This window comes from Phaethon aethereus (assembly GCF_964289735.1).
Source record: "Phaethon aethereus genome assembly, chromosome: Z".
Classification (NCBI taxonomy): Eukaryota; Metazoa; Chordata; class Aves; order Phaethontiformes; family Phaethontidae; genus Phaethon; species Phaethon aethereus.
The window spans coordinates 57864710-57878228 of NC_138577.1; the positions used below are offsets into that span (position 1 = coordinate 57864710).

The window sequence follows — 13519 nt, forward strand, 5'->3', positions numbered from 1 at the left end:
CAGTGAAGGAAAAAAAAGTAAAGCTCTTCTTGCCAAAGTAACCATTTTCACTACTGACATGTTATCTAGAAAAATAAGGTCTAGGCAACGTCCAAAAGTGTTCAAGTTTCAATAAATAACTATCAATGCCCCAAGTCTGCACTGGCACAAGAAATATGGAGCGTACAGTTTAGAAAAGTATTTTCATATGACTGAGTCAGCAATCCATTTCATCCTGCTTAAGATTTACAACAAAAATCATTTCCCTCCAGGGTTCAATTTTAAAACCAAAGCTGTGTAAGTGCAAGAGCACCCACATAGTTGTCTTAACTCTCAATGGCAAATTAAAGCTCTAGAGAAAGACGGTATTTTAAAAAAAGTCCTTTATCAATACCAAGAAAATATACATAGCCTTATTATGTTTTAAATATATATATACACGCACATCTTTTTCAAAAGGATACGATTCTGGCTTTTTTTTTTTTTTTTAAGTTTGAAAAGCTTATCCATTGCTATACAGTTCAGTAAGGTGTATTCGGAAACACACTTTTTATATCCCCCATGAAAATAAAGTTGAATCTTTCTGTAAACAGGAATTTCCTTAATTTCCGAAATCTCTACAGACCTCAGGTACTTCACTGAAAATAAAATAAAATTTAAAAAAACCCAAACAACAAAATAAAAAAAAAACCCAACCACCTGCCCCAAAACCACCCGGGGAGACCCTCGCTGCCGAGCCCGCAACATCGACAGACCTCGGGAAATGCTTAGCAACACCAGGCTCCCGCAGCCGCCTTCTCCGGGCGCAAATAAATAAAAATAATAATAATAATAATTAATGATAAGGGTAGAAGAGCGGCGGCGGGCGAGCAGCTCGGCCCCGGCGGCGGGTGGCGGGGCGTCCCTCCTCAGCAGGCGCTGGTCTCCGGCGCGGCGGCCGCCTCGGGGGCCGGCTCCCGGGGTTGGGCGGCGGCGGGGGGCGGAGGGTGCCCGGCGGCGTTGATGTGGCAGCCGGAGGAGAGGTGGCTGCGGACGCGGCCCTGCAGCTGGGTGACCTGGGCGCGGAGGAGGTTGGCGGTGGCGGCCAGCTCGGCGTTCTGCCCCTTGAGTGCCTTCACCTTCTCCTCCAGCCGGGCGATGCGCTCCAGCTTCCGCCGGCGGCACTTGGAGGCGGCGATGCGGTTCCGCAGCCGCTTGCGCTCCGCCTTCAGCCGCTCCTGGCTCTCCGCGTCCAGCGGCGACAGCGACGGCGGCGTCGCGGCGCTGCTGCCGCCCTCCCCGCTCGCCGACGGCGGCACCTCGGGCACCGTCTGCGGCTCCTCCAGGGACCGCGCCGGCGGCAGGCGCCCGCTCCCCAGACCCGCCGCCCCGAAGGCCAGGCCCGGCGGCGGCGGCGGCGGCGGGGCGGAGGCGGCGGGGTAGGCGCTGCCCGAAGGGCTGAGCGGCCCCGCGGGGTTGAAGCCGCTCAAGTTGGTGTAGACGGCTGGCGGGTCGGTGGCGGCGGCGGGGGCTCCCGGCGGCCCCGGGCGGGCGGTGCAGCAGGGTCCCGGCGTGGAGAGCGGCGGCGCCGCCAGGAGCTGGTTTTGCTTGTGCAGGTCGGCCAGGGCCTTAACGAAACCGTCGGCGAAACCCTCCTGCTCCTGCGTCACCGGCTGCCGGTAGAGAAACGGCCCCGCCGTCGCTGCCCCGCCGCTCCCCGCCCCAGGTGCCGCCGGCCCCGGGCTGCCGGCCCCCAGCCCCGCGCCCCCCTGGATCAGCAGCTGCTCCAGGTCGGCGGCCGGCGGCAGTTTCAGCAGCGGCAGCTCCGCAGCCGAGCCCAGCGCGGCCTCCGGGCCGCCGCGGGCCGCCGCCGCCCCGCCGCCGCCCGCCGGCTCCGCGGAGCCGGCGGGCGGCGGTGGCAGGGCGGCGGCGGCGGGCGGCGGCGGCGGTAGCAAGCGCAGAGCCGCCGCGCTGCCGCGGGCGCCGGCGGGCGGGCGGAGGGCGAAGGGCCCCGGCAGCGGCGCGGGGGCGGCGGCCGCCAGGTCCCGCTTCTTCCCGGCGCCCAGCAGCAGCTTCTGCCCCGCCGCCGCCGCATCGGCTCCGGGTCCGCCGGCGGTACCGAAACCCGGCAGCGGCACGAAGTCGGGCAGCAGCTCCAGTCCTTCCTCGGGGTAAAACGGCGCCTCCATCTTCACGGCGGATCGCCCGCTACGCCCGCCGCTCATGCTGCCGCCCTGGCCGGCCGGCGGCGGCGGCGGCGGCTCCGGTGCGGGGCGGGCCGGGCTAGGCGCCTGCTCCGCGGGGCCCGCCGCCCTCGGCTGGCAGCGGGGACTGAGACGCCTCCCGGCGCCGCCGGCCCCACGCCACGCCCCGGGCCCGCCGACTGCCCGCCCCGCCGCCGGTCCCCCCGCTCCTTCCCCCGCCCGCCGGGGTTGCGCGTAAGGTCTTCCCGCCGGAGCCCCGGTGCTGCCCCGCTGGGGTGCCCGTGGGGGAACCCGCCCTGCTTCCCCCCCGAAAACTCGCCACGCGGCTGCGGTGCGGGAGAGCGAGGCGCTGCCGGGGGCTTCTCCCGGGACCCGGGGTTTCCCGCGGGCATCACCCTGGGGTGCTCCAGCCACGGCACACGCCCTGGGGGAGGAAAGCGAGCACGGCCCACGCGTGGCGGCTGCCGTGGGCAGGTGCTCGTGCGTTGAGCCTGGGGTGGAGAGGCACGGGGTAGCTCGGGTGCCGGGGGTTAGCGCTGCCCGACGGGGCGGGCCGGGAAGCCTGCCAGGGAGCGCTGGGCCGGCGGGAAACACGCCGGCTTGTCAAAGCAAAAGCCGCTGGCAAGAACGAGATTGATCTAACGTGGCTTTTCTTCTGGGGGGGGCGGAAATTAGAGAAAGGGTTTGAAACAGCTTCGACATCTTTTCAACATTACTGAAATGTCAAAGTGTTGTTTTTCAGTTTGGGGGGCGGTATGTATTTGTTATCTTCACTTGAGACAATCTTCCCTGCCCCTCTCCGAGTCTCCAAAATTCTTACGGGGTGAGGAAATTGGTCTCCACCCAGTCGTTTAAAAATCCCTTCTGCTGGGGAGACGAATGTGATCCTGACAGAGCTGCTGAAAGCTCTCTTTAAGTCGGCTTGCTGAATGAGGGCCATAGCAGCTCCTTGCCACATTCACCAGTTCTCCCTGTCCATGGTGGGATCCACCAGCATGCCCCCAGTTAGGCATCACCCTTCTGCAATCTCCTCTTGTTTTCTCCCCAGACGTTTCCTCCTGGCACATCAAGGCCAAGCGCCTCTTCTCGAAGGGTCTAGCAACGCTGCTGAACTCTGCTGCAGCCCCACCACATGTGTAGCCATGCTGTGCCTCCACCAAAAACCAGAGCGGGGCAGGAGGGAGGCAGACACACCGGTGTCAAGACAGGAAGGACTTGACCCCAGACATGCCACTTCAGGCCCATAGGAGAACCAGACTCTAAGTGCAGTAACTAAGACCTTGATAACCTTGACTCACCTACCTCAGGACCCCCAAATACACACCCTGCCCATGGGGCAGGAGCTCCATTTCAGCTCACCGTGGGGCCTTCAGCCCCTGCCCAGCTATGTTGCAGGTGTTCCTCCCTCCAGCCCCATCTCCTTGGGTGGACCTTGGACCTGCATTTCCAGTCCTGTTCCTGGCACCATCTCCTGCTGCTCCTGCCTGGGATCCCAGGGTGGACCTCGCACCCTGTTCATCACCTCGCCTCGTCTGGGCATGTCAGTGCATCCAACTGCCAGTGCCTGCCCTGCCCGCCCTGCTCTGGTGCTGCGGGACTTGGCCCAGGCTGGCGAGGGCCAGCGCCTTGGCTCCAGCAACCCCCAGCTCGTCTCCCCACGGGGCAGCCCCGCTCTGCCGCTCTCTGAGGCTGTGGCAGAATCGCTGTCCAGAAAACTGATGGCAGCAGGACTCCAGCGGAGGAGAAAGCCATCAGGCAAAAGCCAGAAACAGAGGCATTTCCGTGAATAGGGGAGGAGTAAGCATGTCTTTAGCGGTGAGGAAGGTGGTGCTAGAAAGAGCTTATTTTTGTTTCCCTTTCTCTTGGCTGACCTAGCAGCAGAGGGGCAGAGCTAGCCATGCTCAGCCGACAGCGAGTGCTGGAAACAGCTAACGTGAGCGGCCTTGTGGAAGTAGTGCTGTGGCTGCTTGCCGTACGGGCTTTTCCTGTCGTATTCCTGGGTGAGCAAGCGGCAGCGACCAGTACCTTCCCTGCAGCCGGGCAAAGAGAGCTCTCTAGGCAGAGAAGCCGCAGCCCCCCAGCTGAAGTTGGTACAGCTCCTCTTCTTTCCCTTACAAAGCAAGTGCAAAGAGGGAAAGTAGACTGAGGAGAAAACAAGGTCCTCTCTGGGGATAGAGAAAAATGTCAGAGAAATTCTAGACATGATGACACATGACAAAAACAACACTGAAGGTAGGTCCCTTCCTCTGACAAGACCTGTTGGTCTGTTGTGCAGGGTGGTTTTACCCGCTGATCTAATGCAGAGTTGGACAGGGAGCCTACAGAACGCAAAAACGCAGAAGCTGTTTTAAATAACCTTATTTGTAACACCACGGCGATTTATTTAGATTGCTGTCTAGTATATGCCGATAGACCTGCAAGCCAAATTTTGATGAGTGAAATGGAGTTGTGTCACACGTCCTCAGCGCAGCTGTGTGTTATGGCAATGCAGTCTTTTTCTTGTTTTTTTTTCTCCGCTCCCCCCCCCGTCCCCTTTCTCCCCCGCCTCCTTTCCCCCCCCCGCCTTTTTTTTTGCGGAGGAGAGCCTGGAAACCTTCCGGGGCTCACTAAGCCAACTCCGGGGCGTGTGACAACCGCGGTGCGCCCGCCCCAAGCCCTGCCTGCCGGGTGGGAGAGCCGCCCCGGACGGGGCCCCGGGCACCGCCTGGGCGGAAGAGCTCCCTGACGCCTCTCCCTCTCTCCCTGCCGGCGCGGCCACGGCGCGGGCACACCTCCCGCCGGCGCGTGCAGCCGCTGGTCCAGGGTGGGCCCCGGCCCCCTCCACCGCGGCCCGCGGGGGCGCGGGTCTCCGCAGACCAGGCCGGCCGTGCCCCGCTTCAGCCCCGCGCAGGCTCCTCGGCGGCCACGGGGGGCCGGGGCGGGGCCAGGCGGCGGTTGGGCGCTGCCGCTGCCCAGATGTGGCAGCGGGAGGGGGACGGCAGGCGGGGCACGGCCGCTGGGAAGGGGGCGGAGCGGGGGGAAGCTCTCCTCGCGCTGGCAGACAGCGGCCCGATTGGAGGGCCCGCCGGGAAGTCTCCCGCCCCCCAAGGGCACACGCGCCAATGGGCGAGCGCGACACGCGCCACCACCGCGAGAGTTCCGCTGAAGCTGGCGCCGCCATCTTGGAGTTGGGAGAGGCCGCGTCCCGTTGCTGTCCCTCTCAGAGGGTCACGGGCGGGGGGGGAGGGGGAGTATGGGCGCCCGGCGTTGAATTAACGGCGCCCGCGAGCTCGATCCCCTGGCGCTGGGCCGCGGCGGAGGGAGGATGGTGCAGTCCTGTTCCGCCTACCGCTGCCGGAACCGATACGACAAAGAGAAGCCCATCTCCTTCCACAAGTGAGCGCGGGCGGCGGGGCGGGGCCAGGCCGCGGCGGGGGCGGGGCCGGTGCCGCGGAGCGCGCACTCGCCCGGAGGGGAGGGGTCGCGCGGCGGCGCCGGGGACGCGCACCGGGTCTGTGCGGCGTTGGGGACGCGCGCGTGGCGTGGCGGGGGGCGGGGCGCAGCGGGCGCTGAGGCGGGGGGGGCCCGCCGAGCCCCGAGCGGGTCGGCTTGCCGGTGCCTGGGGGTCTCCCTGCGGAAAGCCGGGGGCAGTACGCGTTTTGCTGCCGTTTTCAGAGAGGGGGGGCACGCCCTCCCCACCCCGCCGGATTTTCAGAGGGCCGAAACCCCCGGTCCGGTCCGTGTGCGGGGTCCGGGTTGTCAGGAAGGGTTCGGCGGCGAAGATGAGCCGGAAGGAAAACCAAGCCATGCTGCAGTCAGTGGCAGCAGCGCTTCTCTGTAACCCGACCCCGCGTTAAAAAGCTTTCCAGAAAAGCTGAAAGTGCTTCTTACTTACAGGTTCCCTCTTACAAGACCTGATCTTTGCAAGAAGTGGGAAGCTGCCGTTAAAAGGAAAAACTTCAAGCCAACCAAGTATAGCAGCATTTGTTCAGAACACTTTACTCCCGATTGCTTTAAAAGGGAATGCAACAACAAGCTTCTGAAAGAAAATGCTGTGCCCACGATATTTTGTTACACTGAACCCAGTGAAAAGGTAAACCCAAAGCACTCGTAGTTTAAGGTACTGGAATGCGTGCGTGTTGCTTGTACTAGCCTCGCAGGGCTTGATATGGCAGAGCAGCCGCGAGAAGATGTGGGCTGTGAAGGATACCGGGCCAAGCATGTGCACCATAGGCTGCAACGTGTCCAACCGAGCTGAAACTCTTCTCGGTTGCTTTGACAAGAGCAGAGATGTAGGCTGTCCGAGGCTCTGGAGCACGCAGAGCATTGTACAGACGTGCAGGTGCTCTGATCTGCTCTTGTGTGCATACGCAGAAGCTCGAGCAGCGTAACTTCCATTAAAACCTTGTGCTGAATTACATGGAATGGCAGCAAAGTAAGATAGTATTGCCCTGTAGTTAAGTTATTCAACTGTATTTGTGGCATATTTGCAGCTTTAGAGAGCTCTCAGTAATATTTGCAAATTGCAGTGTACTCTCCCATGCTGACTGGTGGCTACTGCTAAGCCTGAAGAAATGGTGGACCTCAGTTGTGAAATTTAACCACCCTCTCTAACAGGCTCTATCCTCTGGCTTCGCAGAGTTAAAGTGAGATGCAAACAGAGGGGCAGAACAGTAGCTGCACCTGCTACCTGTCTGTGCTGAAACCATCTCTGTCTTACCTTCTGTTCAGAAGCCAGTCTGGCCCCTAACTTCTGTCTCTGAACTTCTGGTGGTAGTCTCCTGTAGAATGTATTGTTCCCTTTGTTGTGCTGCTAAAGTGGCTTACCTTGAGATGCAAGTTAGTTATGAGTTCTTCCTTCTTGACGTAATAACTGCAAGACAAGAATGGAAAAGATTGATTTTTAGCTCCTATAAAGGATATAAAATATTAGATCTCTTACCGTTCTGCCATAGAGGAAGTGGCAAAGGAGAGAATGGATATGATATGTCTAGGGGGTTGAAGACTGTAATGGGATGAATTGCTTAGAGGAAAGCTGGGACTTTTTCTTGTTTGATTTTTCTCTTCATGTACAATATTGGATTTGATCCAGAAGTAAAAAGGGAATGTATTTGAAAAATGCAAAGTGGATAATAACAGAAAAGAGAATATAAGCAGAAGGTATACAAGGAAGGACAATTTCCAGGTATATACAGCTGTGTTAAGTTTTTTGTTTGATTACACTTCCCTGCTGTCTGTACAACACACGTTTTCTTTGCTATGTGTAAAATAGTTGCAAAATATTTCAGTCTGAAAGCTGAATGGGTGTATAGGGTAATCTGCAAAACTGCGATTGGTGCAGCAGGATTAGTGGAGAGTCACATTCCCCATTTCGTTATCGTGCCTGGATCTACACAAACACAAAAGAGTGCCTTTTAATTATGGAGAAGCATTTAGTGCTATTCCAATTTGTCTCACAGTGCTTTTAGATGAACTGCCACATATCTTTGAGAAATAACGTAGTAACAAAGAAGAACAGTAGTGATTGTCTTGGAATTGAATCCACACTGATTTTGAAACACAGCTCTTTATGTTTTGCATTATGTAATTTGAAATACTTCCTTTTTCTTTACTTATGTCTTAGGAAAACCATTTATTGGCTGTAAGAAGTAATTAGAATTCACTTGTGATGTGTCAGTGATACCAACATTGATACGTTGTGACAATAGTGACATATTTATAGAGGTAGCTGAGTAAGCTGCAAATAGAAGTCTCTTTCCGAATTCAGCTGTCCAGCAATGATCTGATTTTTGCTTGTGCTTCCAACAAGGGTGAACTTATCTTTGCCAATTACATCTTTGCCTTGTAGGTTTTTTTCAGTAGAAAGGTTTGAAAGTGGTAGCTGATAGGGTCTTTAGCATATTCCTGTGTGAATTAGATAGGCACACTCTTAGCAGTGATTTCTTATAATTGAGAAATAAAAACAGTACTTGGCTGGTTTTGTACTTTGAAGTGATCAGTCATATTTGAGCACACGTGAAACTTCCCTTCAACACCAGTCACAAAACTGCCTTCTCAGTTACTGTCTGCCAAGGGCTTGTAAAACAAGATACCTAGACAGCCCAATATCAAGTATTAGCTTGTTTGCATGTCACGTTAAGGAAGTTAATGACATGACCTTCAGATCTGATGAGCTTGATATTTAGATGATAAGGATTATCAGCTGCTCTTATAGTCAATGTTGTCCCTGCTTTTATGTGTAGTAATAATATTGGCAACAGGTGGGTACTTAGAAATACCTCTTTCACTGAGAATGTCTTATGCTTTCTTTTTGATGGGCAACGTGTAAGCTCTTGTGTTTGAACAGTGCTCTTTTTTTTTTTTTGTCATCATATGCAGAGAAGCATTTCTGAATTATACTCTGTTCCTTTGGGGCAGGAAGAATTTGATTCTTTGCTCTGGCCTATACTCAAGTGGTGGGGAATCCTTGTTGTCCTGAACCGTACAAGTGAACCTGTCAGGAGCAGTATGATAATGACTGCAGTTTCATGTAGAGTTGAGCCAATCGATATTCTGCTGCTGCCAAAAGGGAGAATCGTGCTTCTCCCTTCTCCATCCCATCTGCCAGCCGTGCAGTCCTGTTTCTCACTCCTTCCACACACCAGTGCAGGTGTACCTCCTGTTGCATTGCTTTGACTTTTAATAAAGGACAGAAGATTTCTGCAGTGGTGGTGGTGGGAGAACGAATAGCTTTCTGTCATCTTACCAATTTACTACGTTTGAGCAAAGAGTAAATACCAGGGTTGGGAGGGCTGCTTTGCTGTAGAAGAGCTGGTTATTTTGGCTCATCAAGTCCCTTGAAACCAAATCCTTATGCTGCAGCCTGAAACCAGTGACACAGCCCCTTCCAGTTGTTGAGAGACGGGTCTTGCTGTGTCTACCTCTGTGCTCTGTCAGCTTATCAGACCCTCAGCAGATGACCCTTATTCTACCTCAGCAGAAGATTATCCACTTCTGCTGTGGTTTTGATTAAGTTAGCCGATAGGTTCAAAGTATATAAGGGGAAGATGCCTCAGAAAGAAAAAGGCACAAAGGGGACTGGGATGGCAGTCATGAGTTACTAAGCCAGCTGAACGCTGTTTTAGGAACTGCAGCGTGTATTCTTTCTTCATAGCTAATCGTGGATATGTATTTGACCTAAGTCTTCAAGTGAGAGTAATTTCTATGTTCTTCAGTTTTTGATTTATTTGAGACATCAAGGACTTGAATTTCAAAGAGCACTGAAAATGAAGCTCCTTAAAAACATCTCCGGTTTAGAAGCTAGACAAAACAAGCCCAGAACTGTGTGTCAGATTTGAAAATGTAGGCTTTGAAATTAATTTTGTTAATGTCAGTCCTGGTTGTTTATGTTATTCTGTGGCTGTAGTAAAGGAGTACTGTTGTAAACAATGTTAAGCATGAAAATGTACTTTTTTTCTTGTTGTTTCTAGCCTGAAGAGTTTACAGAACAGCCAGAAGACCCACTACCGCCTCCTCCACCACCACCGCCACCACCGCCGCCGCCACCACCACCACCACCAGCAGCTCCAGTACTGCCGCCATCTCCATCAACTCCTTCTTTCCATTTGTCTCAAATAGATGCCAGATTTGTAGATCCAAGTATTGGATTATTGATGCCTCCTCTCCAGACCCCTAGCAATCTTGCTGTTTTTTGTGATCACAATTATACCGTAGAGGATACAGTTCATCAGCGAAAAAGAATTCAGCAGTTGGAGGAACAAGTTGAAAAACTGCGGAAGAAGCTCAAGACAGCGCAACAGCGATGCCGGCGTCAGGAAAGACAAATTGAAAAACTGAGAGAGATTGTTCAGTTTCAGAAAGAAAAAGACATATTGGCAGGAAAAGGCTATGTGATTCTACCCAATGACTATTTTGAAGTTGTAGAAGTACCTGCCTAGAAGTCATGAACATCAGCTTTCACTTTGCTAGGCCAAGAAGTTTAGTTTAAAAACTAAATGCTCTCTAATTCTGTGTGTAAGACTCTCCATAATTCTAAAACAGTAAATAAGCAGTCATATAAATGAGATCACTTTTTTTCCTTTGTTGTCATTTCAGTTTGATACAGTTTTAATATATTGAAAATGCAAGCATCTCAGAATTAGATTATGCATTTAGTTTACAAAATCTGAATTGCTTTACTGAAGGAAAGGATGCAAGGTTGAATGCATTTAAAATCTGTAAATTTTTTTCTTTTTTTTTTTCCTTTTTTTTTTTTTTTAAACAATGGCTGTCTTATGCTTACAGGGGATGGGGAGCTGAATCTGGCTGAGAGTGAAGTTGAGGTTGCTGGTACACTTAGTGCAAAGCTTTGTCGAAGCATTTAATGCTGGCTTTGATGATCCCCAGGAAGTAGTTTTCACTGATTTCAGAAGGAGCAGAATTAAGCATACTAAGAACACCTGCAAGTGCTGCAGAAAGATAGAGAAGGATAAGATACATATTTCAGCCTGGGAAAGCTTCCAACCTCAGTTCGCTATGCCTTCAAAGCACTGCAAAAAGTCTAATTCCTGGATCACTTTGGTGAGGTATGTAAATGAGCCTCTTCTTTTGGAGTAACCTTTCACCGTGTGTGTGTGTGTTGTGAGGAAGATGAGAAGAATTCATTAGCATAGCTGATGAGAGCTGTAGAGGGGGCTTTTCTCTTGGGAGCACTTAAAAATACTCCTGAAGCACAGTGCTGCACTGAACATACATGTTATTGGACTGTTGGGAGGATCTGGAAGGCAGTCTACTATTTAGGGTGACTGCTTTTCAAAAATACCCTGATAATATACAGTACTCAGTATGTTGGAGGGGTAGATTTCCATAAACACTGTAATGGGTAGAATGTTGTCTTCGTCTTTGAAACTGTTGGTCTTAACTCACATCTCAGCTGCGTGTAGCTTCAGGAAATGAAGTTTTTTTCACTCATCCAGGGTGTCGGGCATTTGTGACTTTCATTGCAGTATACTGTGATTTTCTTTTTTACCACAGCGCCCCCCCCCAACCCCCCCACCCCCGAAGGCATCCACCAAAGGGCAGTTACGGAATTAGACTTTGGGAGTTGCTTGGTGCTAGACTGGTTTTTAATATCTCAAATGCTGCTGCCTCTCCTTCAGCCTTATTAAGACTCTTTCTAAAAATGAATTTAGCATGGCAAATTAGTGCAGAATTTTGCACTTACTGTTTAATAATTTGTTTAGTCAATGAACTCATTCAAAATTGGAGACAATGGCATCATGCTAACCCTATTGTAGCCTTCACAGCTGAAATTCCTGGATATATCAGTCATGAGGAAAATTACTTTTCTCAGTCCATGTCAAACTTGTGTGTATTGTGGATTCTGGCTCTGATATTAATCAAGCCCTGTTCATGATGGCTTCCGTTAATATTCTGTTAGCATGACATTTTGAAATGTTTTGAACCAGTCTTGATACTTCTGACCTCACTCATGCTGTGTATCTACTTTCCCTACCATTTCATATACTCAAGATGAACAAAAATGCTGATGCATCCTTTTGTGTACATTTATTATACCTGATTAAAAATAAAAAGCAAATGTGTGTTAGATTTTTAACTGCTCTCTCTCCACTTTTCCCAGGACTTTGCCAAAACTAGCTTGACATTTTTGTATCTTGTTCTCTAAAGTAGTTTCTGGGTTTAGATGCTGGGTTTTTCTCACAGTGTTCCTGTATCTTGTCACTGTTACTCTTTATACTTGACATGAACTTCAAAATGCTCAAATTTGAAAAGTGACAAGGGAAAGACGTTTGAACAACTGTTGCTACGCTGTTGGCATCTGTGGCCAGATACCAGATTGTTTCTGTTTTCTCTGCAAAATACCTGAGACACGATGGGTTGCTGCAGTACCACACCCCTGTACACGTTGGGGTGCCTCTGCCATGCCCCTCCTATTACCATCCCACTTATTTGCACTGCTACTGGAGCTGGTTGCAGCCTTTCATGGGGCAGTTCAGCTCAATAAAGCAGCAGGTTTGGCTCGTAGTGGAGAGGCCGAGGAAGACGGACAGTATCAGATCTGACATGAGAAAAAGGCAGGGCCAGGAGCTGGGGATGGGGGGAAAATAAGTCCTCTCCCATGGCTACAATGAGCTGTTGCATTATGTCATCTGAAAATACAAAGGTAACCTCATAGTCTTAACGTTCAGCACTGTCTCCTTCGACCCTGACTGAAGATCCCCATCTCCCTCCACCTTATGCTCTGGCTGCTGCACTTGTTGGGCCCTTCCTTTGTGTATTTTAGCTTCATAACCCTCCAGAAAAGCAGCCCAACAAAAGTGAGCCAGCAAGGTGAATTTAAGGCACACTGATGGATGGCTGGTGATTGTGATGCCCATCTACAAGAAAGGCCAGAAGGAAGATCCCAGGAACTACAGGCCTGTCAGCCTGACCGCTGTACCGGGGAAGATCATGGAGCGGTTCGTCTTCAGAGTGCTCACAGGGTATATGAAGGACAACCAAGGTATCAGGCCCAGCTAGCGTGGGTTCATGAAAGGCAGGTCCTGCTTGACCAACCTGATTTCCTTCTATGACCAGGTGACCCGCCTAGTGGATGAGGGAAAGGCTGTGTATGTTGTCTACATGGACTTTAGTAAAGCCTTTGACAGCATCTCCCACACCATTCTCCTGGAGAAACTGGCAGCTCGTGGCTTAGACAGGTTTACTCTTAGCTAGGTAAAGAACTGGCTGGATGGCCGATCCCAGAGAGTTGTGGTGAATGGAGTTAAATCCAGCTGGTGGCCAGTCACAAGTGGTGTTGCCCAGGGCTCGGTTCTGGGGCCGGTCTTGTTTAATATCTTTATTGATGATCTGGATGAGGGGATCGAGTGCTCCCTCACTAAGTTTGCAGGTGACGCCAAGTTGTGTGGGAGTGTTGATCTGCTGGAGGGTAGGAGAGCTCTGCAGAGGGATCTGGACAGGATGGATCAATGGGTTGAGGTCAACTGCATGAGGTTTAATAAGGCCGAGTGCTGGGTCCTGCACTTGGGTCGCAACAACCCCATGCAACGCTACAGGCTTGGGGAGGAGTGGCTGGAGAGCCCAGCAGAAAGGGACCTGGGGGTGCTGGTTGACAGCCGGCTGAATATGAGCCAGCAATGTGTCCAGGTGGCCAAGAAGGCCAACAGCATCCTGGCTGTATCAGAAATAGTGTGGCCAGCAGGAGCAGGGAAGTGGTTGTGCCCCTGCACTCAGCACTGGCGAGGCCGCACCTTGAATACTGTGTTCAGTTTGGGCCCCTCACTACAAGAAGGATGTTGAGTTGCTGGAGTGTGTCCAGAGAAGGGCAACGAAGCTGGTGAGGGGGCTGGAGCACAAGTCTTATGAGGAGCGGCTGAGGG

The 13519-nt window shown here is 52.4% G+C and overlaps 2 protein-coding genes across 2 annotated transcripts; one reads left to right on the forward strand and one right to left on the reverse strand.

Annotated features, from left to right (window-relative positions):
• Positions 1 to 391: 391 nt before the first annotated feature.
• Positions 392 to 2183, reverse strand: LOC309415888 (transcription factor Jun-like; the record flags this gene model as incomplete). Its single annotated transcript, XM_082013560.1, has 1 exon — positions 392 to 2183. The coding sequence occupies one exon, from the start codon at positions 2181 to 2183 to the stop codon at positions 888 to 890; it is 1296 nt and encodes a 431-aa protein (XP_081869686.1). The 3' UTR covers positions 392 to 887.
• Positions 2184 to 5466: 3283 nt separating this feature from the next.
• THAP1 (THAP domain containing 1) lies at positions 5467 to 10735 on the forward strand (the record flags this gene model as incomplete). Its single annotated transcript, XM_082012770.1, has 3 exons — positions 5467 to 5537; positions 6039 to 6234; positions 9611 to 10735. The coding sequence occupies 3 exons, from the start codon at positions 5467 to 5469 to the stop codon at positions 10076 to 10078; spliced, it is 735 nt and encodes a 244-aa protein (XP_081868896.1). The 3' UTR covers positions 10079 to 10735.
• Positions 10736 to 13519: the final 2784 nt, after the last annotated feature.